Source organism: Toxotes jaculatrix, chromosome 16 (assembly GCF_017976425.1).
Source record: "Toxotes jaculatrix isolate fToxJac2 chromosome 16, fToxJac2.pri, whole genome shotgun sequence".
NCBI classification, from domain to species: Eukaryota; Metazoa; Chordata; class Actinopteri; family Toxotidae; genus Toxotes; species Toxotes jaculatrix.
The window spans coordinates 11,136,192-11,163,089 of record NC_054409.1 but is presented as its reverse complement, the minus strand read 5'-3'; the positions used below and the strand labels follow the sequence as shown (position 1 = coordinate 11,163,089).

Below are 26,898 nucleotides of genomic sequence, written 5' to 3'. Positions count from 1 at the left end.
CTGTCACCCTGTCCATGAAAAGTTCTGCATGTTTTCTCTCTACAGGAAATTTTCTGACATTTTCATGAAAATGGTTTTTAGAATATGTCTAAATAAATATGCACAGGAGAACATTAACGGAAATAAAAAAAGACTATAGACCGTATGGCCCCTGAATGTACTGAACTTTAAACATTAGGTTGTTCTCATTACTTCAGAGCTATGAAAGAGATCTATACTCTAAAATGCTGCAGACTGTAATTTCAGGGAAAATAAATTAACTTACTGAACTGAGCAAGATTTAGTATTTTAACAATGCAGGAATACATGCAGAAAAGCGGTAGTTGCACTTGCTGTCAACCAAGCACCTCACTTAATTAGTTTTTCATATTTAAATCATTTTTGTTAAATAATTCAGTAATTTTGTGGGACTAGTTCAAGGGATGGACAATCCATTTTGGAGGCAAACTCAAATCTCATTTTCAAAATGTGTATTGATGTCAAATTATTTCCAAATTCAGAAAGTTTTTTTAATACAAAGAAAATTAAAGCTTGGTTATAAATTGGGAGTTTGATGCATTTAATTTAAATACATGCCATTTAAAATAATCATGTATTTTAATGTGCACCATTTTTTAAATACATTATCAAAGTATTTCTGAATACATGCGTTTGGTTGAATAAGCACATTTTATAAGGAATTATCAGCAATTTTATTTTATATGTAATACAGAGAGAAAGGGAAAACTTCTTTGTGTAAACTTTTACCCGAGGGTTTTTATGGAACTGTAATTTTAAACATTTCAACACATTGATTTTCTTTTCTTTTCGTGTCTTTCTTTCTTTCTGTCACTCAGGTCATTCTACAGTTTTCTTCCGAATATGGATAAAGCTCATCTTTCGAGCTCTAATGACATCATTATGACGAGTTCAACAGGCCCATACCAGCAGGAACCCCTGACTCCACCCAGGTCCGCCCACCTCCACTCCTCATCATCTTCTTTATCTTCACCCTCTTCCTCCTCTTCTTCCTCACCCCTCAAGCCCAACCAGGTTGGCCAGGTCATCCTGTACGGCGTTCCCATTGTATCACTGGTCATTGATAACAATGAGAGACTTTGCCTGGCGCAGATTTCCAACACACTCCTCAAGAACTACAGTTATAATGAGATTCATAATCGCCGTGTGGCGCTGGGTATCACCTGTGTCCAGTGCACTCCCGTTCAGTTGGAGATCCTCCGTCGGGCTGGTGCCATGCCCATCTCGTCACGCCGCTGTGGCATGATCACCAAGCGGGAAGCCGAGCGCCTGTGCAAGTCCTTCCTGGGAGAGAACACGCCGCCGAAACTGCCCGACAACTTTGCCTTCGACGTGACACACGAGTGCGCCTGGGGTTGCCGTGGTAACTTCATCCCAGCACGCTACAACAGCTCCAGGGCCAAATGCATCAAGTGCTCCTTTTGCAATATGTACTTCTCCCCAAATAAGTTCATTTTTCATTCCCACCGCACACCAGACGCCAAGTACACCCAACCTGATGCTGCCAACTTTAACTCCTGGCGACGACATCTCAAACTCTCTGACAAACACCCACCTGATGAGTTAATTTACGCCTGGGAGGACGTCAAAGCTATGTTCAATGGAGGCAGCCGGAAGAGAGCGCTGCCCTCTACATCCCACTGTCCCTCCATGGGGCCCATGAAGACTCTCCCAGGTTCGGTGGTGCCTCACATGATGGGACCTGACCTGGGTGCTCAGAAAAGAGCCCGCTTTGAAGATGAGGATGATCTGGATGGAGGCAGTCTGTCTCCCCGTAAGACACCACGTAGTTACCCTGTCATCCCCGTGCCAAGCAAAGGCTTCGGCATGCTGCAGAAGTTCCCTCCCACGTCACTCTTCCCCTCACCTTACCCCTTCCCAGCGTTTGGCCTCTGCCAGCAGAAAAAAGAGGACAGTGATGTTTCAGCTGGGCAGAAAGGAGCAGGGTTGTCTGGGCTTTTATGGCCTGGCCGCAAAGACACTTTTTATCCTCCTTTCTGCATGTTTTGGCCACCAAGAGCAGCAGGAGGAATCCCTGTCCCCACCTACCTTCAGCCTCAACCCAGTGCCCTCTCCTCCCTGGCAGACAACCCATCTCTCAGACAGGCCTTTCTGGATCTCTCAGACCCCAGTGAGCCTGGAGCTGTAGCTGGCAACGGGAATGGTGTCAGTGCAACCATGGCCTCCGGCAGTGGGACCACCACACCAAGATCTGGGCTGTTTGACCCGGACTGCACAACTGTAACCCCTGACCTTCGCCCTGTGACATCGGAGGGCTGGCTCAAACTCCTGGACACCCCGACCCTCCAAACGAGGAAGCCAAGCTATGGCTCGGCCTTCCGCCCCGTCATCAAGGATGCAGAGAGCATCGCCAAACTCCACAGCAATGGTGGAGGAGTCACTGGGGCAACAGATGAGGACTTTGGGGTCATGGTTGCTGGGTCAGACCGCCACCAAAGGCTATCGCCCACCAGCAGCTGTAGTTATGGAAGTGAAAGCGGAGGCGACGGAGAACCAGAGGGAGGGGAGAGCGAGGAGGAGGGGGAGGTGGATGTGGAGTCATCGAAGCAGGAGGATGAGGAGGAGGAAGGGAGTTTTACAAGCAGGCCACCACAGACTCAAACCAACCCATACTTCCCTGCACTGAGCGACAGTGCCGGAGAGGAGCGAGGGAAGGAGAGAGGGAGTGGCATTGTGTATCCCAGCACCTCCCCTCCCTCCTCCTCGGACCCCATCCAGCAGGAGTCCCCCAGCCTGCCTGCTTCCCCTCCAGCCAGCCTGCCTCTCTCCAGCGCCAACCCACCTCACCGAGAGGACCCAGCTTACAAAAACGTAAATATCCCCCCAGGCCACTTTAGCTAATTATTATTTAAATGGTGCTGCAGTCAGGCAGTGATGGGATCTGCATAAGCAGATTGATAGGCTGGTTTCTCCCTGTAGAAATTGAAACAGTCACCCCACTCTGATCCCGGCTAATAGGCCCAGGCGTGGATTGTTTAATGGCCACGGTGTGTTTGTTCTCCCTCTGTCACCCCAGCCTGTTAGGGCAACTCTAATCTTTAACCTGTCGACTCCCACATTAACCAGGCCTCTGAGAGAGGGGAGGAGGAGTAGGAGGAGGAGGGAGAGGCACACAGCGTTATGTTAAACCAGAGCAAGTTAAACCATTCACTGAGTAACATACTATAAATACATCTCACTGATTTCAGAGACACAGAGGGGGAAAAAAGGTTTTAAGCATATACTCAGATCATATTTAGTTCATTACAAGTGAGGGCTGCCATTGGCTGATAAAAAGCACAGCGTCAAAACAAGGGAGATCATAATCATCAAGTGATGAGTTAATGTTGATATAAAAAAATAACCATCATATCAAAGAATTAAAATCATACAACCATTACTCTGCCTTATAAGACTTATATTCTGCTGTGCTGTAATTGAACAATACGATGCATAACATGAATGCTAACCGACTATGTGTGATTTCCAGACTCACAAAAGCAGAGATGAAGGACTACCTGCATACGCAACCAAAGACAACTCCAGCATTTCTGGTGAGCACAGACATTTCTATTTACTTCTTTCCCGTATTTTTTTTTTCTAGTGTAGACTTTTAAAAGAATAAAATTTCACATTATGCACTAGATTAAAGAGGAAATGATTCTTAGCATTTTAGTGTTGCTTGCATTAAAATTGAATTAAATCTGTCAGTTTTGTGCAATGCACCCTTTTCAGGCTGCAAAACAGTGTGCGCACAGAAGTTGAAATACATTATACACTACCTTTGTTTCATCAAGCATCGCATGCAAAACTAAACCACAGTTTCTTTTTCATATATAATCGCTCTGCTTGCTCTCTCTGTTTGCGTGGGCTGCTTGACACTACATCTTTCACCCTGCAGTTGTTTTACAATGTCTTGTTTTCATCAAATGTTTGAACAGGTTTTTACACTGTTTCATCTAATAGCATTACACAATCTATTTCAGCAAACTGTTACACACTATCTGTTTCATCAGACGTCTGAGTCAGTTGTATTATAGCGTCTTTTTCTTTCATTTATTGTCTGAGTGAGTGGTTTTATAGTGTCTCTATGTCCCTGCGAGGCTCGTATTCCTGTGACGTTTCATTTGCTCCTCTCATCTCCCTCTTTGACCCTTTTGCCGAAGAAAATGTCTTGTGTGTGTTTTTGAAGCGGCGCGCTCACAAACACACACATATGCGTGGCCACATTGCCCGCATACGCATGCACGCAAAGGAGACACACACCATGCGCACACTTAGTTATCTCCATGTGTCCGGATAACCAGCTCAACCAATGGGCCTTACTGAATCTCTCCTCCTGTCTGTCTCTCTGTCTTTCTCTCTCATTTTCTCTCAGAAGAAAACAAAGAGCAGAATAGTTTCTTTGCACCAGAGAGTGAGACGTCAGCTCCAGACTACTGGAGGGAGAGCTCAGGTACATATACTCGCTTATGTTTTTCTTTTTTTTGTAAGTTGTTGCAGAACAGTCAGATGGAAAACAACAAATTAATCAATGAAGAAAAGACAGAAAAATGTAAAAATGACAGGTTAGCTGCTCCCAAAGAGAATTACTAAGCTGAAAAAGGTTAATTTAATTTCTGCATTTGGTTTCACTCCTCAGTAATTTGAAGCTCATATCACAGAGCAACTGAGGTCTTTATAAGACTGCAGATTAAATCCTGATATAACATTTACATCAGGAAATTAAATAAAAACACCTCTAAAAGATTAATACACACAAAAGCGACTTTTTGACTGTGAACGGAAGTTAGCAAATGAGAATTACAATCTTAAATAACATACGAATAACAACAATCTTCAAGAATATAATTTATTTGCAATCTGATATTTTTAAAAAATCAACATTGAAAGGTGAATCAAAAAATTTAAAACAACACTTTTATTTATTAAATGTGTTTAATATAATGGCATCAAAAACTACAGTTGTAAATCAGCACCCACCATGGAGTTGGATTTCCACTGTAAAATTTTCATATATAAAACAAACTATAATATTAAATAACTAAATTAAATATTGACTTTATATACAAAAATTACGATAACATGTCTTCTTATTACACAAATGATACTCGATACTTGAAGCAGTGAGGGAAATCTCCACAGTCCTCAGCTTCATCCACCTCAGTCTCCTCCTCCTATCAGAGGGTGAGTTAAGGGATTCATAATAATACACAGGGAGATGAAACAGCGGTGGAAAGCTGCTTCTGCCGCCACTCTGCCACAGCTGCTCTCTTTAGCAGCATTGTCGCCAGGGCTGTTACTCTTAGGGGGGCCGTTATAGTTCAACAAGAAAACATCAGCTCAGAGATAAGCAGCCGCGCTGGCAATCTCCATCCTAGACCCATATCGCCGCCGACATAATTGCCTTTTTTTTCCCTTCCTCAGCGCAAAAAACCCTTTCCCGTTTGAAAAAGATCACAGCTTATTGCCTTTTTATATCTGTCAGGAAGACATTAAAAGTGCTTTATGACATCTGTGCCAACATTTATATCTACCCCCCACTCCCTCAACCCCTACACACACACACACCGTAATGATCCCTGCGCATAATGTATAATGTATTTCGAAAAATTACACGAAACAAATTAAATGAGACCACCTTTCCCCTGATTGCCAAACGTCTCCCTGGGCGGTGGGAAGCTCTACGTGATTAGAAGGCCTGATTCCTCCGAGTCCCCCCACCCCCCCTCCACTGTCTTTAAACTCTCCCTCTGTTTCTAGGGAGAAAAAATAATCTAATTTTCCATTTATGTAATGCAAACCGCCTTGGCTTTGACTATTCACGGTTAATTGACTGTCAAACGAGGTTGTTATCCTCGGGCACTGTCTGCAAATTTGCTTGTCAAATGAGACAGAGAGAGGAGAGGAGAGGAAAGGAGAGAGGAGAGGAGGAGAGAGGAGAGAGAGGAGAGCTCTTTCTGCTCTAAATGAGAGAGAGAGAAGCACAGGGAGGCTTAAGGAGCCAAGATATGAAATGACTGGAGGAGAATATACATATCCAGGGTGCTGGATTGCTTCATTTAAGGCGTTCAATGCCTCATTGTCACAATTCAGACGTTAGCACAATCACGCAAAACAATACAGACGCTTTTCAAACTGGTAAATTTGAAAACAGCATGTGATTTAGATGTTTGTTAAAAAAAAAAAGGAAGCTGGAAGATGGAGCAACAAGTAGATCGCCTCAGGCAGTAACACAGCTGTAAAAAGTACACAGACAAAATATACATCATATCAAATACTGTATAACTTTGATAATGCTGTTGTACACAGATTGTTCTGTTGTTCTATGCTCATGCGATCTTCATAGCTGCTTGAGTATACAGCCCAAAAAAGGCTCAAGCAGTTTGAGAGCACAGTCACCTGCAGGCTTGCCATTTATTGATAAAATCTGTGCACTGTAAACTTTCACTTATCAGCTGGGATTTTCACTCGGGCTTTCAAAGCTGCAAAATCACTTTACTCTGATTTCATTTTCTGCATGCCAGGGTTTTTTTTTTTTTTTAATCGGTCAGCAAGAGGAGAGGGACTATGCCAGGGAGTGAATGCAGTAAATGTCTCCATTATCACAAACTTACACTGACACCTAGAGGCCAAGGAGTGAATTACAGTGCTTCACTAAAGACCGAAAGATGAAGAGAGCATTAGGAAATGGGAACAGGGTTCACATGCTTATTGCAAAAATACATGGAGGATACATTCAGAGAAGACTGATGGGACATCTATTACAAGAATATATTCACGTGACTCAGATATAGTTTACACAAATGAAATATATTGTCCTGTGTTGTGGTTGGATAGAATGGAACGACAACTACTCTCTGTGCCAAGTGTAACTAATATACTGTAACTACCTCTGACTTTGATGTAGAAAAAAATCACAATTTTAATCTCCCCCATGTTTTCAGGTGATCAAAGCCAAGGTGCTGTCTCTCCTGTCCCACTAAAGAAGGATGTTGAGAACATGGAGAAAGGTAAAGAGTGTTAATTTGAGCAAGACATGTTGTGGGGTGTAGAGAGATGTAGAGAGACTTCTCTCAGTTGTTCTAACCATAAAAATCTGTCAGTCGGTCCAGTCCCAAGCCCAGTTAATATTGTATTTTAACCTCTCTTTCTTCTTGTTCTTCATCTGCTCTTTCCTGCTTCTGCAGAGGAGCTGCAGAAGGTCCTGCTGGAGCAGATCGACTTCAGGAGGAGACTGGAGCAAGAGTTTCACGCTCTGAAGGGCACCTCACCTTTTCCCGTCTTCCGTGAGTCATTTTTTTTCCTCACCTCCCTTTTTGTTTCTGTACTCTGAAGGGCAACATCTCCTTCTCTGTCTTTCTTAAGTTCCTTATCATTTTCTCCTCGGTACCTGTGTCTCTTTTTTTCCCCCTACTCTCTTATACTTTTCTCTCCCCCTATTTTTTCTGTCCTTTATCCTTCGTCTGCTTCCTTTAACTTGATCAGTTACTCAAACAATAATGCTGCTCAGGCTAAGCATAGATTTTTTTTAACTCTAATTTCAGATAATTTTCAAGACCAGATGAAACGAGAGCTCGCCTACAGAGAGGAGATGGTCCAACAGTTACAGATGGTGAGACTTCTAATGATACAATCATGTGCTGAGCACTGATGGAAAATAAATATCATTGCTATGCCTTTGAATGACAAATAAAACTTCCTTTTATAGATACACGAATTAAAAAAAAAACATCTCCCTGATTGCTTTGAAAAATAGTCTTGGTAATGATTTTGAGAAGGAATATAATTAAGACTAATTATGAAGCACCTCGCAATAAAACAGTTCAAATAAGAAAAGAGGGAATCAAACATGGATGAGGAAATGTGACAATAATAACTCAATTAACACTCTAGCTAGGGTAGATCGTAGACATAAATAAGAAATCCTAAGCTGTGTCTTAACAGAAATTAAATGAAGAAGAAGTAAAGACATCAGTAGGACTCAATTGGACACTTGTGTTGTTGCTTATTTGTCCATCAAAAGGCAGAGACAATCATTTAGTTTGTCTTTCATGGGTGAAAAGTTCCTCTGCCGCCGTCTGAGTGTTTCCGTCCACATCAATCACCCGAGCAGCTGGCAGACGTGCAGTGTGACAGACGGTGTTTGTCTTTTGCTTTCTGACACATGCAACAACTGTACACGCTTGTGTGCACATGATCGTCAACCGTGCGCATGCACCAAAACACACACAAGAGCTTGCTGCATTCATGTAACCACAAAGTCACATGACTGAACATGCACTCACGCTGATTTATAAGCATGCACATACACATGCACACACAAAATGTTCCAAATTGACAAATGTGTCTGGAAGAAGCAGATGGATCTGTCTGAGAGTAATGACACATTAATTTTACAGACATTCAAATGAACTCCAGCAAAATTCTTGATTTATGTTGCTGCGGCATATTTTAGAATTTCGACCAACTTATTTTCAAGTATAGTTGTGATGTGTTTCTTTTCAGAAATGGCCAAAAATGTATTTTTGAGAAATTGATTTTTGAGACAACAAAACTAACTTTAACTAACTTTTCCTCTAACTTTTGTTTCTTTCAGATTCCTTACGCAAACATCATCAGAAAAGAAAAGATCAGCTCGCATCTCAACAAGTAGCTAAAAGGTAACTGTTTTTAATTGATTTAGTAATGCAGCTTTTCATCAAGACAGTCTTTGAAAAACGCGACCAGAACATGACGCTGTTTGATTTTTATTCATTTGTTGTCTTTACAGGTGGAGTGAAGAAAAGCCCATGTAAGAGGAAGAAGCTGCTATACATACATACATGTGTGTATATGTATATATACATATATATATATATGTAGACACGCACATTTCTTACGTAATCCTGGGACAGCGATTATTTGGCTGCTTTTTCAGTGCCACCTCTGTTAATAGCCCTGCACTTAAACTCTGTCTGGTGAGCTCACTTCATTTGGACCAGTTCATTCTGCCATGGTGTAGCACGCTGGTAAAAGCCTCATCTCTCATTCCCTGGCCAAGTCTATTTCACACACAAACTTGCGACAAGAGCTGTCAGCTCTTTTCACATTGTTGCACTGACAGTCAGACTCAGAGCTTTACCCAACCAGGACCAAAGCAACCACAGCCTTTCTTGCTCTTTGTGAACTGTAAAACTTTTCTAGGGCTGTTGAAGACCACCAGGAAGGCAGTTGTAGGTTTCTTCTTCCTCCTCCTCCTCAAAAAAAAAAAAGAAACTCTGAACTCTTACAAGGTGAACAGTCATAGATTCAGTCGGACTGGGTGTTAAGTCTGTGACTGTGACCGCTGCTGGCCCAATTGTACATACACCAAACTGTGGATGAGGATGGACTTCACACAGGAAATTTTGCTGTTGTTATTGTTGTTGTTGATGTGATATCACCAAATGGGGAAACTAAAGAGAAACAAGCATACCAACCTTTGTTTATTTTCAACATCATGCCTACTTGTGTTTATGGACCAAAACAAACAAACACAGCTGAACAGATATCATCATTACCACCAATCACTGAAGAGATCAGATGTTGGTGGAGACTTGAGACACACGAACTTTGTCTTTTAGTTGTCCCTAACTTAAAGATGCCAGATGAAGAACAAAATAAAGGGAAAAAAATGGGGGTCAGAGCACTGGGAACATTGGTGTTTGGGGTTTTAAATCTACTGGTGCGGTTTGACCGGTATTAATAGAGAGTGGTATCACAAAGGAGTTCACACTTTATGCAAACTGTACACTGGCTGAACAGTTTGTGCTCATAGTTTTAGTGTTTGGGAGTGATTTCTGAATATACAAGAAAAAAAACCTACAGTATTATGTTTAATGCAGGTTCCCACATCCGATTATGCATTTTTTTAAAACTTACTTTAAAACAAGATCCTGTCACATGTACCTTGTGTGGTTAAGAAAGTCTTCTGCTGTTAACCTCTGAGAATATAAAACAGTACAGCTGAGAATCATTTGCTCAGAGGTTCCCTGCTTTTTAACTTCCACCCAAATATTCTAACCATCAACTTCAACCCAAAGGCGGTGGTAAAATTTCCACCATAAGCTGCTGAATCTGTCTTTAAAACATGTCAGATGGTGGACAGAAAATTAAAGGCCAATTCTGTGTATTTGTTTGCTCTCTAAAAGAAAGTCCGGGTTCACAGGGAGCAAAGTTTGTCAGTGTTGTATATCTACCTGTAAATGATTTCCCCAGACCGTATAAAATGTCAGAAGTGAGAACGCTGAGCCTCACAGTCACGTCTGTCTATATGTGTTTGTTTGTTTATTTATTTATTTGAGTATCAGACCCTGATTGTGAAAATATTATTTATTACAACGTTAAAAGAAAAAGAAAGAGACATAATAATGATAATGATGCTGCTGCTGCACTGCAGTGTAAGTCAGAGAGAATAAAAATGAGAACTCATCCTCATCTTGTTTATAGAATGAAATGAATGAATGGATAAAGCTGTCATTTACTGAGGAAAAAAAATGTTATCATTATAAACTGTTAATGCAGATGTATTTAAATATGTTCTTGTAGTTTCTCTACTATTTATGTGTAAATTAAAAGTCTATACAATAACCAGAATGCTGTTTCATGATTAGGACTATTTGTTGTTTATGGAAATGAAAATCCTTTTAGCCAGTACTAACACTTTTCTGCTTTGAATTTTATGATACTATAGGTATACGGTTTTGATCCTTTGATGGTCTTGAAAACCAAAAGTAGTTTCAACATCAACACACAAAAATATTAATAAATGCATTAGTTGCATTTTAACAGAATAAAAACAGAAATAAAACAGAAGAACTCAAGCATTCATAGGCTTAATGGACCTCCTCTCAAACTGTAAATAAAAATAAATACATAATGTAAAACAGGTGTTAAAACAAGTACATATTAAGTACATACATACAAACAAAAGAAAGGAAAATAAATAATATTTTCCATTTTACCTTATTAAATTTATTTATTCTCTTTTCAGGGGGAAAAGATTAAGGGGGAAGGGGAGATATAGAATTATATGTCTAATTCCCGCTTCTGTAGCTGTAATATTTACAGCTTTTTTTGTTTGTTTGTTTGTTTGGTTGGTTTTTTTGTTGTTGTAAGAACAAGTTCGCTTTCTTAGCTCTATATTGGTGACTCTGAGAGTTTAGGCCTTGAACCAAACAAGATCGCTTTGAAGTGAACGGAGGGATGTACTCATAGACTGGATGTACTGTACATGTGTTGTGCGACCTCCGCTGCTCGTTTACGGCACCAGCATCTCTGGGAGTGGCGGACGAAGAAGAAGACGTAGGCAGAGGAGGAGGTGTAGAAGAAGAAGTTGCCAGCATGGCGTTTACTCTGTACTCTCTCATCCAAACCGCTATTCTGTGCACAAATGCAATCGCTGTGTTGCATGAGGAGAGGTTTCTCAGCAAGAGTAAGTATTTCGCCATATTTTATACAACGTACATCATATATTTTATTGAAATTGCGATGCTAAAACGATGCTAAAAGCAGCTAGCTGGGTGTGGGGGGTATAAACCAGTAGCTGTTGGCTACTACACTCAGCTGGCTCATATTCATTTTTTTACTGAGGAGATCTTAGTTTGTTTTATAGGGACAAATGTTGATGTGGAATAAGATAATATTTTTCCAGCCTTAAAGCTGTTTAAGGGAAAGTAAAAGGGGGTTAAGGGGTTAAAAATCTATGCAAACACATCTTCTGTCATAGTTTTTCTTTTCATTCACTGCCATTAACTGTCTGATTCCTCCCTTTCTCTGTCTCCCTGTCTTCAGTCGGCTGGGGTGTTGACCAGGGAGTCGGAGGTTTTGGGGATGATCCAGGAATCAAAGCCCAGATCCTCAATCTCATCCGCTCAGTCAGGACTGTCATGAGAGGTTTGAAAGCTAGTATAAAAAAATTGTGTAAATTTCATATTTAGTAGGACTGGGGATCCTATGAAATATTCAAATACTTGTGGCAAGAAATATCAGAGCTTCATTTTGAAGGACTCATAGAAAGTTCAGTATTTGACAGTTTTCAATAGTCAGGGCTGCAGACATATTTTGGTCAGTAACCAAACTGTATTTGATACACAGCTCTATTATTGAGAGTTTGAACAATCTGCAACTAAATCCACCAATGAGAAACATTTGTTTACATTTTGTTTTGTTTTTTTTTTGTGTTTTTTTACAGTGCCTTTAATAATAGTGAATTCAGCCTGCATCGTCCTTTTGTTGCTGTTTGGTTAACACTGCGAGCCAGTATGAAGCCAGAGGACCATACAACGTGCCAAGGAACAACCACACATGCTTGCACAGACACACACTGAATTGCGTGTCATTCTCATCAGTGTGGAAAAAGTTTTCCACAACAATTAACTCACCACCAGGTCCAAATATGGCTTGTGTTGGCCGCTAACCTCCCTGTCTGTGTGACACCAAAAGGCCAAAATATGGATTAATGTCATCCCATAGTTCTGTTTAGTGCTGCAGAGTGTTTGTCTTCACTCTCATCATCACGTTTCATCACAGACACATTGAAGGGAATCTCTTTCAGCGCTTTCTGAATGATATGTGTCATGTACATTATTTTTAGTGTTACCAAGGAGGAACTTGTTACTTTTGGTAAATATAGCAAAGTATTGTCAGCAGTAGAGCTGGAGAATATTTTTTTTTCTTTAACGTCAGACAGACAGAAGGAGATATTTGGCATTTATTGTCACTGTCAAAAAGACTGTTACTGTAAAGTTTTTCCTTCTAATGGTCCTGCAGACCTTTGTAAAGACATTCTGTTGAATAAGAAGGATCTGTTATTTTCGACAGCACCTTCTTAGTGTTTCACATAGATTTCAGTGAGATAATTCTCAGTTATCTCTACTGAGCGAAGTGTAAAAATGTTCAGTGTTTTATATTTATTTCTTTTGTTAGAATTTGGTTAAATATGTGCAATGTCAATTTTAAGCAATATTGCCAAATACAACTCAAAACAATACCTTTTTACCTGTTTACACATCAGTACCTTCTCAATGTCACAAACATTATTGGGATGGTATGAATAAATGTATTATTGAGTATAATGAAATTCTTGTTATTGGCTTTTCATTCTGCGAGTGTGCCAGCAGAGGAATAGAGAACATCTTCATGGAGTTTCTGCTGTTTTCCATTTAAATTACTGTCCACCACTGTTCTGTATAAATATACACCATGTTTGTCCATCTATCCGTGCTCCACTTCATTAATAATCCCCATATGTTGTGAATTATCACCATTCCCTCCCCTGCTAAGCTCCACAAACATTTTTATTAACACTAGTTTTGATCCTAAATGCATACGCGGGGGTGGGAATGAGAGGGAAATGGGATCTGCTGGAATTAGAAGCATATGTTTATCAGGGAGCTTTGCACAGTAAAGCCACTTTGATCTGTGATTAGTCAGAGTTTAGCTGTGGGTTCACAGTAAAATCTGTAAGCGATCACAGGCGATTGGACATGAATCTGCTCCTCACAGGTCAGGATGTGTGTTGTTTGGGTCTGTGGTTGCTCAGTAATAAATCATAAGAATGAGGTTTGACAGTTTGAAGCAGCTTTTTACATCCTCATCATTTTAACAGTTCAAACATACAGTTCTGCTTCTTTTTGTGCCACTTCTTAGTTTCATTAGTTTAATTCCAAAGAAGTAAGATCACCATTTGAGAAGTATCAAATATAGACAGCTCTTCTTCACCTGTTTTTCTAATCTATATGTACATTAGCTATAATGGAATGAATTAAATAATTACATTTTTAAAAATTTAAACCTAATTGAAAGTCTTTACTCCAAAAGCCATCCATCAGAACAAAAGAAATAAATTAAAAAGTTTTAGATTAGTTCTCCAACATAATTTTTTTCACCACTATCATCTGAGCTACATGATATTTCTGCACAAAAACTGAAAAAAAGTGTTATTCACTATGTGGAGGTAACATGAAAAGAGGATTTGATCAGTGTTGCCTGGCATCGTGCAGAGTGAAGGTTTTTAATATTTTATAATACTCTGAATGCCCTAAAAGATGCACTAATGCGATACATCTGTTGGTTGTTAGTGGGATGGGACACATATGTTTTTTTGTTTTGTTTTGCTTTTTTCTAAATAGTGATTAAGTGGTTAAGGATAACCCTCTTATCTGATTACATCTAAATGGGGAAAAAAATAATAATATAGAGAAGATGAGAGCGTGACAAAAAAAGAGAGAGAGTGATGTTAAACATGTTTCCCTCCCAGAAAATGTAGAAAAAAAATTTTTTTTAAACATAATCCAGAAATCGACGAGAGCAGGAGCAGTTGCAGTGTATGAGCTGCAGGGGGCAGCACCGACCACCGTGAAAACAAAACGAATTAAATTTAGACCGACGAAGAAGAAAACGTCAACGGAAGCAGGAGGAAGAGCTGCTGATGCTGAAGGTTAGCCGGGCTGTTTGCTCTAAACTGAAACTTTATTCAGTTATTTCACCCTATGTAAAATTAAAACTAACAGCGGTGAATTTGCTGTATGTGCGTGAGAAGTGAAAGTTACCAACTACATTTTTTTTTCTTTTATCATTCATGTGTGAAACAAGCTGCAGGTTTAACAGTGGAGAGGCAGGTTTTTAGGCTACTGCTAACAAATTGATATCAAATAAGAGATGAGAACTTTAAAGTATGACAGCACCAGTACAACTGAGACAAGAACCAGTGATAAAGGAAAAGAAAAATAACTTCGATTATAATGCTGTGTTGTAGGGTTAGTGGTGCCTTTTCCTTGTGATAGTAGGAAAAGCACTGGTGTCCCATTGAGGTGATCCAGGGCCAGAGCCATGCTGTTGAATATGCTGATGAACTGACATGGCTTACAGGGGCATTTTAATGGAGTGAAGCCATCCTTTATGTTATTAGTTACACCTGTGCTTATACTAAAATGATAAAAGTCTGTAACCTAAGAAGTTATGTATTTAAGGCTGAACTATTACATCAAATAGAAATCACTGTGTCTTATAAGCTTTTCCCCAAAATCCATCTAATAGAGTTTGTATATTTGGAATTGGATTCCTGGTAACCTGGATTTCTCATAAAATTAAAGGGTTAATTGCACTGATTAATTCAGTGCAACAACCTGAATAAATAAAAATAAACGGTATTATAAAGTGCAGTAATAATTAAAAGTAACTAAAAATTTGCTGTTGAATACTACAGACCCAGCTGGAGTCAGCTGTAGAGAACTGTGAAGCTTGTTACAGCCCCAGTTTCCCTTTAACACTCTGTCTGCCTCACACATGCACACACACACACACACGCTCAGAAATAAAGAAATAAGCTTATTCTCAGCTTGGAACTTCTCACAATTTCCAGTTATTGGTTGAACTAAATACAAATGATAGATAAAAGACCTACAGGCTGAGTGTGTGTGTGTGTGTGTGTGTGTTTGAGTGCGGGTTTAAGCTACTTTGAGTATTAAGAGCATTAATTGTACCCTCACATTGATAACTACATGACAGAAATCCAAACATGTCTAAATAAAATGGGATCACACAGTCACACAGAAATCAAATACCAATAAAATACAATCCTAAAATCTGTATTCTAGGCAGGAAATCAGAAATGCTTCAGACAAGCAGGTCAATAATCCTCTCGGTTTGTCCTGATGTAGGTTTGAATAACGCAGTAATCTGATCAGTTCTGCCACTACCGATGTGAATTATGATTATGAACGAGTAATCTCAAAAATAATACATTATTTTGAAAGAATAAGCGTTTTTAAACCGAGTAAAGCTCCGTTCACCAAGGACCTTGGTCATATTTAGGGGTTTAGAAAATCCTAATCAGACTGTGGCACAAGCAGCTCACATGTAACAGCGTGGTGCTGGTGGTGGCTGCAGGTTTTTGCTGTGACTCGAAACCTGTTGAAAATTTTCCCTGTTCAGTGTTTGGCTGTTTTATGGTTGGCTGAAGTGTGTGAAAGTCCAAGCAACCAAAGAGTGTGAGAACAAATTCAGGTGCAAAACAAGTTATACTCATATGCCACTGCATCCCCACACGCTGCAAAACATTTTCCTAACCTGGGGTCATCTTCACCTTGTCCTCCTCTGCAGGCGTCCAGCATGGCGGGCAGGCGAGCTCTGAAGGCCGTGCTCATTGACCTGAGTGGAACTCTACATATAGAGGACACAGCTGTACCTGGGGCGCAGGACGCCCTGAACAGGTAGGAAACAGCCTCCACAAACCTGGGACAGGCATAACATGGACTGCATGAATGAAAACCAACAGGAGATCAGGATCAGGACTGAAGTGGTTTTGTATTTGGTTGAAAATTTATTCACTGCTCCACATTGTCATTGTAGTGAAGTCAGGTCACAAATGATTGTGTTAGGATTTCGGTATTTTAGATTAATAAAATGTTTGCTTTTGTGTTTTGGTGCCGTCAGGTTACGACAGGCGTCTGTAGCTGTGAAGTTTGTGACCAACACGACTAAGGAAAGTAAGAGGAACTTACTGGAACGACTGCAACGTCTCAACTTTGACCTCCAGGTAAAACAGTAAAGTCATTTTATTTAAGAGCAATACAGTGCAATTCTTGATTAGACACAACACGTCTGTGTTTCCCTGCTGCCATTTCTTTCCTTAACCTTTGAAAATGAACTACATTGTGCAGGAAAAAGAGATCTTCACGTCTCTGAGTGCAGCGAGGAGTCTGTTAGAGCAGAAGCAGCACAGACCACTGCTGCTGGTGGAGGACAGTGCACTGGAGGACTTCACTGGTACTGAGTTGCAAGTGTGTGTATGTGTGTGTTTCAGAGAGAGAGAGAGAGAAGAGGATGAACTGTTTTGAAAGGAAGAAAAATTTGTTTCAGCGATCAAATCCCAACCTGAATGAAAAATGAAAAATAAAATTGATTAATTGACCCTCTGTCTACAGGTATTGAGACGTCAGAACCGAATGCTGTCGTCGTCGGACTCGCTCCCGATCACTTTAACTACCAAACACTCAACAAGGCTTTCAGGTGTTGAACTCATTCATTAGGCACATTCTTCAGTGAATCTCAGGACATTTTTTTTGTATGTGATAAGGTTTTTTTTTTCAGTGAAGATAAAGTGAAGGGTGAATGAGCTCCAATAATTCATGTACATATTTTCCATCAGATTAGAAGATTTAACAACCAAAGTCAACTTTTTAATTTACCATTTTCTGTTTTCTCTGATTGTGCTTTTTTTCTGATTGTTTTAAAATTGGGCCAAAATCTACTATAACCTTTAATAATCTTGCTTTTTGACCATTGAACTAAAAAGTGAAATAGCCCTTTGAACTTCACAATGTGTAATTTCCTTGTTTTTTCCCTGAATATTATTTTTTTTAGAGTCATCGCAGCTTATTAGCCACTTACATTTCTCCTCAGAATGATTCTGGATGGAGCTCCTCTCATCGCCATCCATAAGGCTCGGTACTACAAACGTAAGGATGGTTTGGCCCTCGGTCCCGGGCCCTTTGTTACAGGACTGGAATACGCCACAGACTGTAAAGCTACTGTGGTCGGAAAGCCTGAAAAGACTTTTTTCACACAGGTTAGATTCACCCTTTACCATAAGTAAAAGAGAAGAGGCTTTTGTGTTTGTCACAGATATTCCAAACACCCTGCTCTTTGAAATATTTTCTAGTTGCCATTGTCCAAATTGGATTCAGAGTTGATTAACACACATGATTGACAGTTAAATAAATTCTCATTTTCCTATTTGTTTCCTTCTAATAGGCTCTGTCAGATTTAGGATGTAGCCCCAGTGAAGCCATCATGATAGGAGACGTAAGTATATTGTTACTTGTGATTTTATTTATTAACAACAAGTTATTTAAATTCATTTTCTACATTTAGCTGAGATATTTGTAATGGAGCATCCAAAGTTTGTAAGCAGTGGTCCGTACAGTGCACAGCTCATTGGTCACCATTTCCTCAGCAGCCTGTGAACATGAGTGTAGTAATAACCATATATTTTATTACATGTTGGTCTGTGACTGTTTGTGTTTGTTTTCCTACAGGATGCAAGAGATGATGTGGGTGGGGCTCAGAACGCAGGGATGTTGGGTATTCTAGTCAGAACTGGTAAGAAATAAAATTTAATTTCTTACTCCGTTTTATTCTCATCCCTCCACCAGGTCTGCTTCCTCTTCCTGTCTCTAACTTACCTCACAACAACTGACTGTTGTGTGACCAGACGTAATTGTGGTTATCCTCTTCCTCCACTTCATTGTAACCAACAATTCATGTTACCTTTCCTTGGATCTGGTGTCATTATCTGTATACCAAACCAGTTATCAAACCAGGCTCCCTCCTGTCATCTTTCAGGTAAATACAGAGAAGGAGATGAGAATAAAATCAACCCTCCTCCACACCTGACCTGTAACAGTTTCCCGGACGCTGTTGAACACATCCTGAAGAACCTGCTATGAGCTACAAGTAACAGTAGAACTCTACACTTTCACTGTCTTATACAACCTTTGATTTGCACAAGAAACACTCCAGTTACTAGCAATGTTTTATCAGTGGACAGAAGTTATAAAAATATTCCCTTCATCCAGAACATCCTGACGCATTTCTCTCATCTTCTCACCATGATGCTGTAAAAATAACCATCCTGCATGTCTTTGGTGACCGACTGTCCCAAAATTCTTGACATTTAAACAAAATGTCTACTTAAGCGTTAGACTACCCTCTGTCTTTAGGTCCAAAATGTTAAAAAGTAAAAGTAAAACATGCCTTTTAAAAGTACCAACCATCTGTTGCCACAATAACAAATGTTTTGACATTATGTCACAATGTTTAAATTTCAGTTTGAATAAAAAAAATATTCAACTAGTAACTATTGTTTTAATATTTTTTGTGCAAAAAAAAAAGAGAAGAAAAGTGATAAAAAATAACATTATGTTGCAAATCTTGCTATGGCTTTCATTACGTCTAACTGCAGAAGGTGAATTTGTTGTAGTGTTAGTGTAAAAGTCTCTTTTCCACGTTAAAAGGTGCTTCTGTGTGCATCAGCGTCAGACAGACTCGTACTCTCTCTCCCAGGCTGTGTATCTGTCCATCAGGTTTCTGGCCGAGGGCTTCGTGTGCGCGATGACTTCCAAGAAGTCAGCTGTTGTCACGGTTTCCAGCTGGATGGCAGGCATGTCAGTGTTTCCTGTGCAGGAAAATGATGGTGAGGCTACAGTGGTTTATTCAGGGACACCTGACAGAAGATATTCCCATTGTGGGCATCAAACTTCTAATTTGCTTTGAGGCCCTCTATTCATTTGGAATCTGTGTGTGTGTGTGTGTGTGTGTGTGTGTTGTCCTACCATCCTGATGTGACTCCAGAGCATCAAAAATCTTGCGGACTGGTCTCATGGCAGCTTCCTTACACACCAATCTGATATCAGAGCCAGAGTAACCCTTCATGTCCTGAAAGACACACACACACAAAACACAGGCAGATGAGGCCTAACTGACAGGTACTGTTTTGTGATTTAAGACAGATTTTTTTTAAAATCCAGACAGATAATTAAAATAATACTGTAACACACCTTTGCCAGGGTTTCATAGTCCAACTCAGTTCGTAGCTCCACTCCTCCTGTGGAGGTGAGAGGAGGCAGCCAATGAGAGATCATGGCTTGTCGAGCTGGTGAGGAGGGAAGACTCACTAGAATCCTCTTCTCTAACCTCCTCAGCATGGCGTGGTCCAGTTCCCTGAGAGAAGAGCAGGACTAGTTATGAATCTGTACTGATGGCAGATGTTACCAGTTTATATCTGCTCTAAATTAAAATTTTACATTGAAAAAATTCAGTTTTTTCAAGAAAGGAAAGTAGTCATATTTTTAGATTGTTTCCTTGTTACCAAGGCAGGTTGGAGGCAGCCAGTACAAACACCAGGTCCTCTGATCTCGCCAGTCCGTCCATCTGAACCAGCAGCTCTGTCTTCATCCTGCGACTGCCCTCGTGTTCTCCGCTGAAAACAGACACCAGTCTACTGTTACATCAACTTTTTTTATTTAGCCTGCTATCTACATATTGTAAGTCCTTTAAAGCTCTTTACAGCGACACAAGTACATAGTAACTGGTTCAGCTCACCCCATGCTGGTTCCCCTCTGACCCATCACTGACTCTAACTCGTCCAGGAAGATGGTGGACGGGGCGTGGTACCTGGCCAGCTCAAACAGCACCTACAGGAACGTACATAGATAGATTTGCACACACCAAACTAAAAAAATGCAAAGTATAGTAGACTCTGTGTGTAACATGTAAACTTTTTTTCTTATTAGTTGCATTTGACCTGTTTTATGTGTTGAATGGCAACTTACCCTGACCAGTTTCTCAGAGTCTCCCCTCCACTTGCTGACAATGCTGGAGGCTGAGATGTTGAAGAAGGTCGTCTTACACTCCGTGGCCACGGCCTTGGCCAGCAGGGTCTTTCCTGTACCTGGTCAGATAGAATTCTAAAACATTGCACTTAAAATTCTTCATAGAAGAACATGTTTTTTCCTCCATCAGGTTTACAGCACTGGAGGTCTTACCTGGGGGGCCGTAGAGCAGTAAGCCCTTCCACGGAGACAGGATACCTGTAAACAGCTGGGGATACTGTAAAGACAGAGGACGGGAAGGAAAAAAGTGACAGAAGGGAGAAAAAAATTCAGTAAAGGAAAGAAAAAAGGACAAGGCAGACAGGAAAAGAGGGGGGTGATAAAAGCAGCAGAGAAATATGGAAACTACAACAGCCTAGACATAAACCTTTGGTAAATTATCTTACAATTCAATATGGAAATAATTTATAGCTGTGAACTTATTATCAACTTCCAGCAACGTAACATGTATTTCCATTTTCTGCAGACTAATAAGAAGCTGAGCTGTGTGCAAAGGAAGCTGATTTGCCTGATGTATAGCTGAGTCAGTGCTGCAAATACCACAAACCACAAATCAGTCTGAATTTTAGGTGGCAAACAGGGGCTGACTCAAATCACCACACTGACCTTATAGCCCAGAGAATGAATAATAATGGAGACAGAAGTTAGGGATTGTGAGAAGGTGGAGGGACGGTGTTACTCAATAAAACAGACCGGCTGAATAGAAGATAGACACATCCGTCCTCATCTCTGTCTGTAAATGTCAAGAGGATGCAGACAACCTGATTTGTTGTCATCATATCCATGAGAAAGGTCTGTGTGATGATGATAGAAGCGTGTGTATGTATTTTCTGTCTGTGTACTAATGTGTTTGTGCGATGGCTTTTATCTTTATGTGAAATTTCTGTATGCGGAGGCAAGATTGTGTTAATGTGGCTATGTATATAAATTCTTCATGGCATTCCATGTGTGTCTGCTTGCCTCCTTGCCTATCAATCCATCTATGTATGTGTGTTACCATATTATCCCAGATATAGATTTAATGTCACCCTAACAAACTGGCCTGACCCTGCTGCCTTCCTTCTCTTTAAGCCCTTTAAAGGAGATGTATTCAGAATCGAAGATGGGTGACCGGTGCTGAAATACCAGCGTGCTCGGGCAGCGGCCGCACCTTAATGGGATAGACGACGGCCTCTTTGACTAATCGCTTGGCGTCCTCCAGGCCGACGATGTCCTCCCACCGCACATTGGGGCTGTGCAAATAGATGTCCTTTCGGGGTGAGCACACACACAAACACAAAGAGTGAGAGGTGCACTTGTAAGATATCCACTAAAAGTTGACACACACACACACACACACACACACACACCTCGTGGTGCGATTAGGCTTGCGTAAATAGGTGTCCTTTAGAATGAAACATCACATAAGGGAAATAGATAGAACCTGGGCCTTCATTAATACACCAGATCAATTCATTCAAAGCTCTCGCTGCTCTCTAGTGGACATATTTGGCATCACAAAAGTCACTTCTAGGCTCTTTTTACATTTTTAGAATATATTTTGTACCACAAGTTCAGATATATATGTGTATGTGTGTTTCTTGTTCAAATGTGCAGTGTATACAATATAATAATAATGTAATATCTGAGTGTGTGTAGTATAGTACCCTGCTGATGATTGAAGCCAGTTCTCTCATCTCACCACTCATTCCAGAAAAACCACTGAGGGGCTTCAGCAGCCGTTCCTGCAACACAAAATAAAATCTGGCTCTAGTATTTTGCGCCACTCCAAATAAAGAAAAAAAAAGAAACAACCCAAAAATATTTTTTTCATGTTTTACAGACTTTGGATGAACTGCATATCGTGAGGATTTTTGCTATTTTTGTTCCCTCAGTGTTGCTCAGATGCTCCAGTGTAATTACCATGTGGTCTGAGTCAATGCCAGCTCCTTTGACAGCCTCATGGATTGAACCTTTGCCATCGGTTATTTGTCCCTAAGACAGACAATACATGATTTTGTGACGCACTAAGGTGAACGTACGTATAATAATAATAAGAAGAAGAAGAACAAAACAGACATCAGTGATTCAGTTTCAGCTTTGTTAAAAAAAAAGGTTATTTCTGTGTATATTTGCTATTTATGAGAGATTTGGAAGCAGAAAAATACAAAGAATTTTCACAAAAACAAGAGAAAATGTGGGAGATCACTGAGGAAAAATCATTTTTGAATTGGAATTTCAGGGTTTGTTTTTCATCCTTTTTTCTCTGGATGAACATTAATAATGTTTAAAATGGAAATGAATAAGTATCTTTCAAAAATAGCCACCGGCAACTTCCACAGTACCTTCTTGTTCATGGCTACCTCCCCCATAGGTCCATTTTTGATGGAGGAAACATTGAGACCAAACTGCGACGTCTCTGGAGGAACAGACGAGCCATTCTCCTGGGACATGAAAGACAGTCATCGGCATGTAAGATCGCTTCTTTTATCTAATCTGCTTATTTTGGTGGTTTTGTTATGTGTTATGAGTTTAATATTGAGCACTGGTGTACACTGGTGGCTGCCTTTTTGGCTCCGTTTCCAGACTGTGGGCTCTGGGACGGGTTGATTTTGGGAAGAGGCTTCACAGCTGAACAGGGACTCCTGATGGACAAAAAGAGACACATAGGACATCTATCAATGTATCAGGACAGATTTCAGTCAAGTTTTGAACATGAAATAAATGAAAGATGCAAGAGGTGGACATTCTCACCTCTTTACTCCACCACTTTTTGCATATCTGTTTTCACCTTGACCAGACAACAAACAAAAACAGAAATACAAGAGAAAATATTGATAGACTATGATTGCGAATTAACGAGTACATCCCCATAAATTCAGAATTTATCAGCATATTTATCCCCCCGAGTATGTTGCTCAGTGTTTTAGTGGTAGTCATTTACCTGGTTCTGCTGTTCTTCTGATAAGTTTGGGATATTTCTGGAACTTGACATAGTGATAACTCTCGTACTCCATCAGCACCATCTCCAGATCGATGTTATCACAAACCTCGAACCTCCTCACACCTCCATTTGTCTCCTGGTCCAAGGCCACTGCTGCTGCCACGTAGCTGATGGACAGATACACGTGCGCACATACACACAAAGATCAAAAAGTAACTCAAACAAGGTCAACTATGTCTGCTCTGTCTTGAGAGCCTCAGAAACCCAACATTATTGATTTTCTTTTTTCTACATACTACATCTATACTTGCTGTGTACATGAACAATGTATGGCCATCTGCAAGCTTGTTACTATGCATCCAATATAAACTGGCACAGCCTTTATATTAACAAACAAAAGCAGAGTCCACCTCACATGTCATCAAGTAGCTGCCCTTGACTAGTTTGTTCATCATACTGACCCCTGTCCCATCAGGTGGTGGTAGATGAGGATTAGGAGGCTCTTCCTCCTCATCTCAGTCCTCAGCTCATCCTGTTGGACGACAACGGACAACATGCTCAGCACTTAGACTCGGTAGCAGCTAAAATACAACTGCAGCACCGTGAAAGGCAACACTTTAAAGTCTGGTTGAATAGTGTGTGGTCGTAGCTGTGTTTGACTGGAGGTGGAAAATAACTAATAAGCGCTTTTGTCATTATATTATGGCCTTTTTTACTGTAGACATTTTGACTTGTCCTAGTGGGCAATGTACAGTGCCTCCTTTCTATTTAAGTGTCCCAGTATATCAGTTATTTATATGTAAGTTATTTTTGTGCCTTGTGCTTGAGGACGGTAGTATAGTATAGTATAGTAGTACTATAATAGTAGTACTACAGTACTTGAGTATTAGTGCTTCTTACACTCTCCTCCCTTGGTTTAAGCAGTGCTTTGCCGTGTATAATCCTGAGAGAGGGAGAGAGACGGTTTGCCAGTAGAGGGCGACAAATTGCCACAGATGACAACCACCTGACTTGGTATCTAGGCAATCAGTGGACGCCGATGCTCAGGATGCATTTAAATATTAGCCTGATTAGCTCAAATGCTAACTGCTTTAGTTGTGACAGTTTAGCTGCTGTTTGCTGCATAACATAATATGTAAAGCACACCGACTCGGTCCGGGATATATGTTGTGATCAGCGAAACGTAACTTGTCATATGGGGCAGTTAATAATTTGACCCTAAGCTGAGGTTCATGCTCCTCTCCCGAGTGTCATCGCTCGTTAGCTAAAAGTTGCTAGCTTACCGAAAGGTTTCAGTCAAATGTGCTTGAAAACACAATTAAGAAAAACCCGTATTCACTCACCGCCTCCCGGGCTTGATGAGCTATTTTCATGGACTGATATGAAAGCTCCATCATGGTTCTGAAGGGTCAGTGAGACAGAAAGTCTGTCAGTTTTCTGTTGTCGGTCGGTTGTTGGTATGTTTTTATGTGGGGTGATCTTACAGTTTCCCGTCGGGGCTACCGTACATCCAGGTGTGCTGTACTCTTTCTTTGTCTCTCCCTTCGTGTGTGTGTGTGTGTGTGTGTGTGTGAATAAATAAACATCTCAGGAAATTTATTTAACCATATTTAATACAAATATATCTATCTATCTATCTCACTTTGGGGCTCATATGTTTCTCTTGTTGAGGTTATGTAAAAATATTTTCATCCAAGAATATCAAACGTGTGATGTGATACTAAATATGGCCACTAGAGAGCAATAAAGGGCTTTGTTGTAAGTAGATTGGAGCATTAATGAAGCCCCACGGGTTTTATTTATTTCCCTGGACTGATTCTTTATTCTAAAGGACACCTATTTATGTGAGCCTAACTGACAAGGATGTGTGACACCGGTTTACTCCCTGTGTGAGTGTGAAACTCTGTGTTTCTGTGAAGATAGATTTGCAGAGTCCCAACATGTGGTAGGAGGACAGCCTGGGAGAAGTCAAGCGATTAGTCAAAGAGGCCATTGTCTATCCCATTAAGGTGCGGCCGCTGCCCGAGCATGCTGGTATTTCAGCACCAGTCGCCTGTCTTCGATTCTGAATACATCTCCTTTGAAGAGAAGGAGGGCAGCGGGGTCAGGCCAGTTTGTTAGGGTGACGTTAAATCTATATCTGGGATAATATGGTAACACACATGCACAGATAGATTGAAAGCGAGCAGGGACCTCACAGAGTGGATATGCAGTATGTGTGCACTTGTGCGGTGGTATGTAGAATCTATACACAAGCATGAACATTTTCTCTCTCACACACACACACGCACATAAAAGCAAGCACAAAGAAATACACACCTACGTGAAATGCACACACTTCAATCATCATCACCTATCTCTCTTATGGCTATGATGACAACAAATCAGGTTGTCTGCATCCTCTTGACATTTACAGACGGAGATGAGGACAGATGTGTCTATCTTCTGTTCTGTGTGCCTGTTTTATTGAATATCACCTTCTCACAATCCCTAACCTCATCTCTGTTTTTATTAACTCTCCACAGTATATAAGGTCAATATTGTGATTTCACACACCTTCTGTTTACCTGCTAAAATTACCCCTAAAGTTTGATTTTGTTTGTTTTGTGGGGAGAGGGCAAAGGTAATGAATTACACGCTGCAATTATAGTTCACTGAAAAGCAATACTGTGATTACAGTCCTTTGCAATGTAATATTAACTGTGATTATAGGTCTCTGTGATGAAAAAATAAGTCTTGAATACAGCCTCATTTACAGCATTATGCTTGACGCGTGGTCCCCATGACAGGAGTTGACCTCTAAATACCAGTGGGGCTGTGATTACTGTAAAGGTCCAGTACAGGTGAGCTCTTTTTAACTGAAACAGACATGTAATAATTAAAATGTGCTTGCATCATTTTTTTTTCAAAAAAACATTTATTTCTTCTGGCACTGTCAGCTTCCACCTTTACAGTAAATTGCACATCGGCATGTCAGTATTTAAGGTACAGTATTATGTTTTCTGTCCATCTTGCATTTTGTTTTGCCATCCATCTGAGCACACACTGCTGCTGATGCTCTAGTTTTAGGTAGTTAGAGTTTTCACTCCCATGGAAACCCTGTATGGTGAATTGATGGGGTTCAGGCATCAGTCTGAAAATAAGGCTGTTTAATCTGAACCTGCAGATGGGAGAGTCAGCAGCAGTAATTCGCTTGTACAGTACAATTCCAAGTGAAATACACAAATAGGATTTTGATTTTCTTCCATTTCTGCTCAGTATTGTGTTAAAATGTGGAAATCTAGAGGAAGAGGTCTGTGGATAGTGTTTTGTTTTTGCCCGGTTGGGCTAGTGCAAGGTTCCAGACGATGAACGGAGGCTGAGGAAACTGCAGCCATGTAACTTGGTCAGAACTTAATATCATAATATCAAGTTGATCTCCAGAGTTACATTTTCCAAAAAAAAAAAAAAAAAACATATTGTGCTAATTCTGTTTAACCTCATAAAACCACAGTTTTTGAATGAAGTCACCTTTTGCAAATTCAATCCATCCAATCAAAT

General features: G+C 40.4%; 4 protein-coding genes across 4 annotated transcripts; 3 read left to right on the top strand and 1 right to left on the bottom strand.

The window, feature by feature from the left end:
* Positions 1–852: 852 nt before the first annotated feature.
* On the top strand, positions 853–8,823 carry skor2 (SKI family transcriptional corepressor 2). Its single transcript, XM_041059213.1, has 8 exons — positions 853–2,850; positions 3,509–3,572; positions 4,397–4,474; positions 6,966–7,031; positions 7,209–7,307; positions 7,566–7,633; positions 8,618–8,681; positions 8,792–8,823. The coding sequence occupies exons 1-7, from the start codon at positions 862–864 to the stop codon at positions 8,672–8,674; spliced, it is 2,421 nt and encodes an 806-aa protein (XP_040915147.1). The 5' UTR covers positions 853–861; the 3' UTR covers positions 8,675–8,681; positions 8,792–8,823.
* Positions 8,824–11,342: 2,519 nt separating this feature from the next.
* ier3ip1 (immediate early response 3 interacting protein 1) lies at positions 11,343–13,301 on the top strand. Its single transcript, XM_041059198.1, has 3 exons — positions 11,343–11,473; positions 11,833–11,934; positions 12,233–13,301. The coding sequence occupies exons 1-3, from the start codon at positions 11,383–11,385 to the stop codon at positions 12,286–12,288; spliced, it is 249 nt and encodes an 82-aa protein (XP_040915132.1). The 5' UTR covers positions 11,343–11,382; the 3' UTR covers positions 12,289–13,301.
* Positions 13,302–14,431: 1,130 nt separating this feature from the next.
* Positions 14,432–18,529, top strand: hdhd2 (haloacid dehalogenase-like hydrolase domain containing 2). Its single transcript, XM_041058487.1, has 9 exons — positions 14,432–14,479; positions 16,144–16,253; positions 16,477–16,579; positions 16,704–16,809; positions 16,968–17,052; positions 17,446–17,611; positions 17,797–17,847; positions 18,081–18,144; positions 18,388–18,529. The coding sequence occupies exons 1-9, from the start codon at positions 14,471–14,473 to the stop codon at positions 18,489–18,491; spliced, it is 798 nt and encodes a 265-aa protein (XP_040914421.1). The 5' UTR covers positions 14,432–14,470; the 3' UTR covers positions 18,492–18,529.
* Positions 18,530–19,079: 550 nt separating this feature from the next.
* On the bottom strand, positions 19,080–24,826 carry katnal2 (katanin p60 subunit A-like 2). Its single transcript, XM_041058489.1, has 16 exons — positions 24,702–24,826; positions 23,820–23,890; positions 23,359–23,525; positions 23,169–23,205; positions 22,969–23,059; positions 22,760–22,858; positions 22,338–22,409; positions 22,082–22,159; positions 21,586–21,684; positions 20,589–20,652; positions 20,376–20,494; positions 20,146–20,237; positions 19,913–20,023; positions 19,602–19,764; positions 19,377–19,479; positions 19,080–19,219 (listed from the first exon to the last, which is right to left on the bottom strand). Exons 1-16 carry the CDS (start codon positions 24,753–24,755, stop codon positions 19,080–19,082), a joined length of 1,560 nt encoding a protein of 519 aa, XP_040914423.1. The 5' UTR covers positions 24,756–24,826.
* Positions 24,827–26,898: the final 2,072 nt, after the last annotated feature.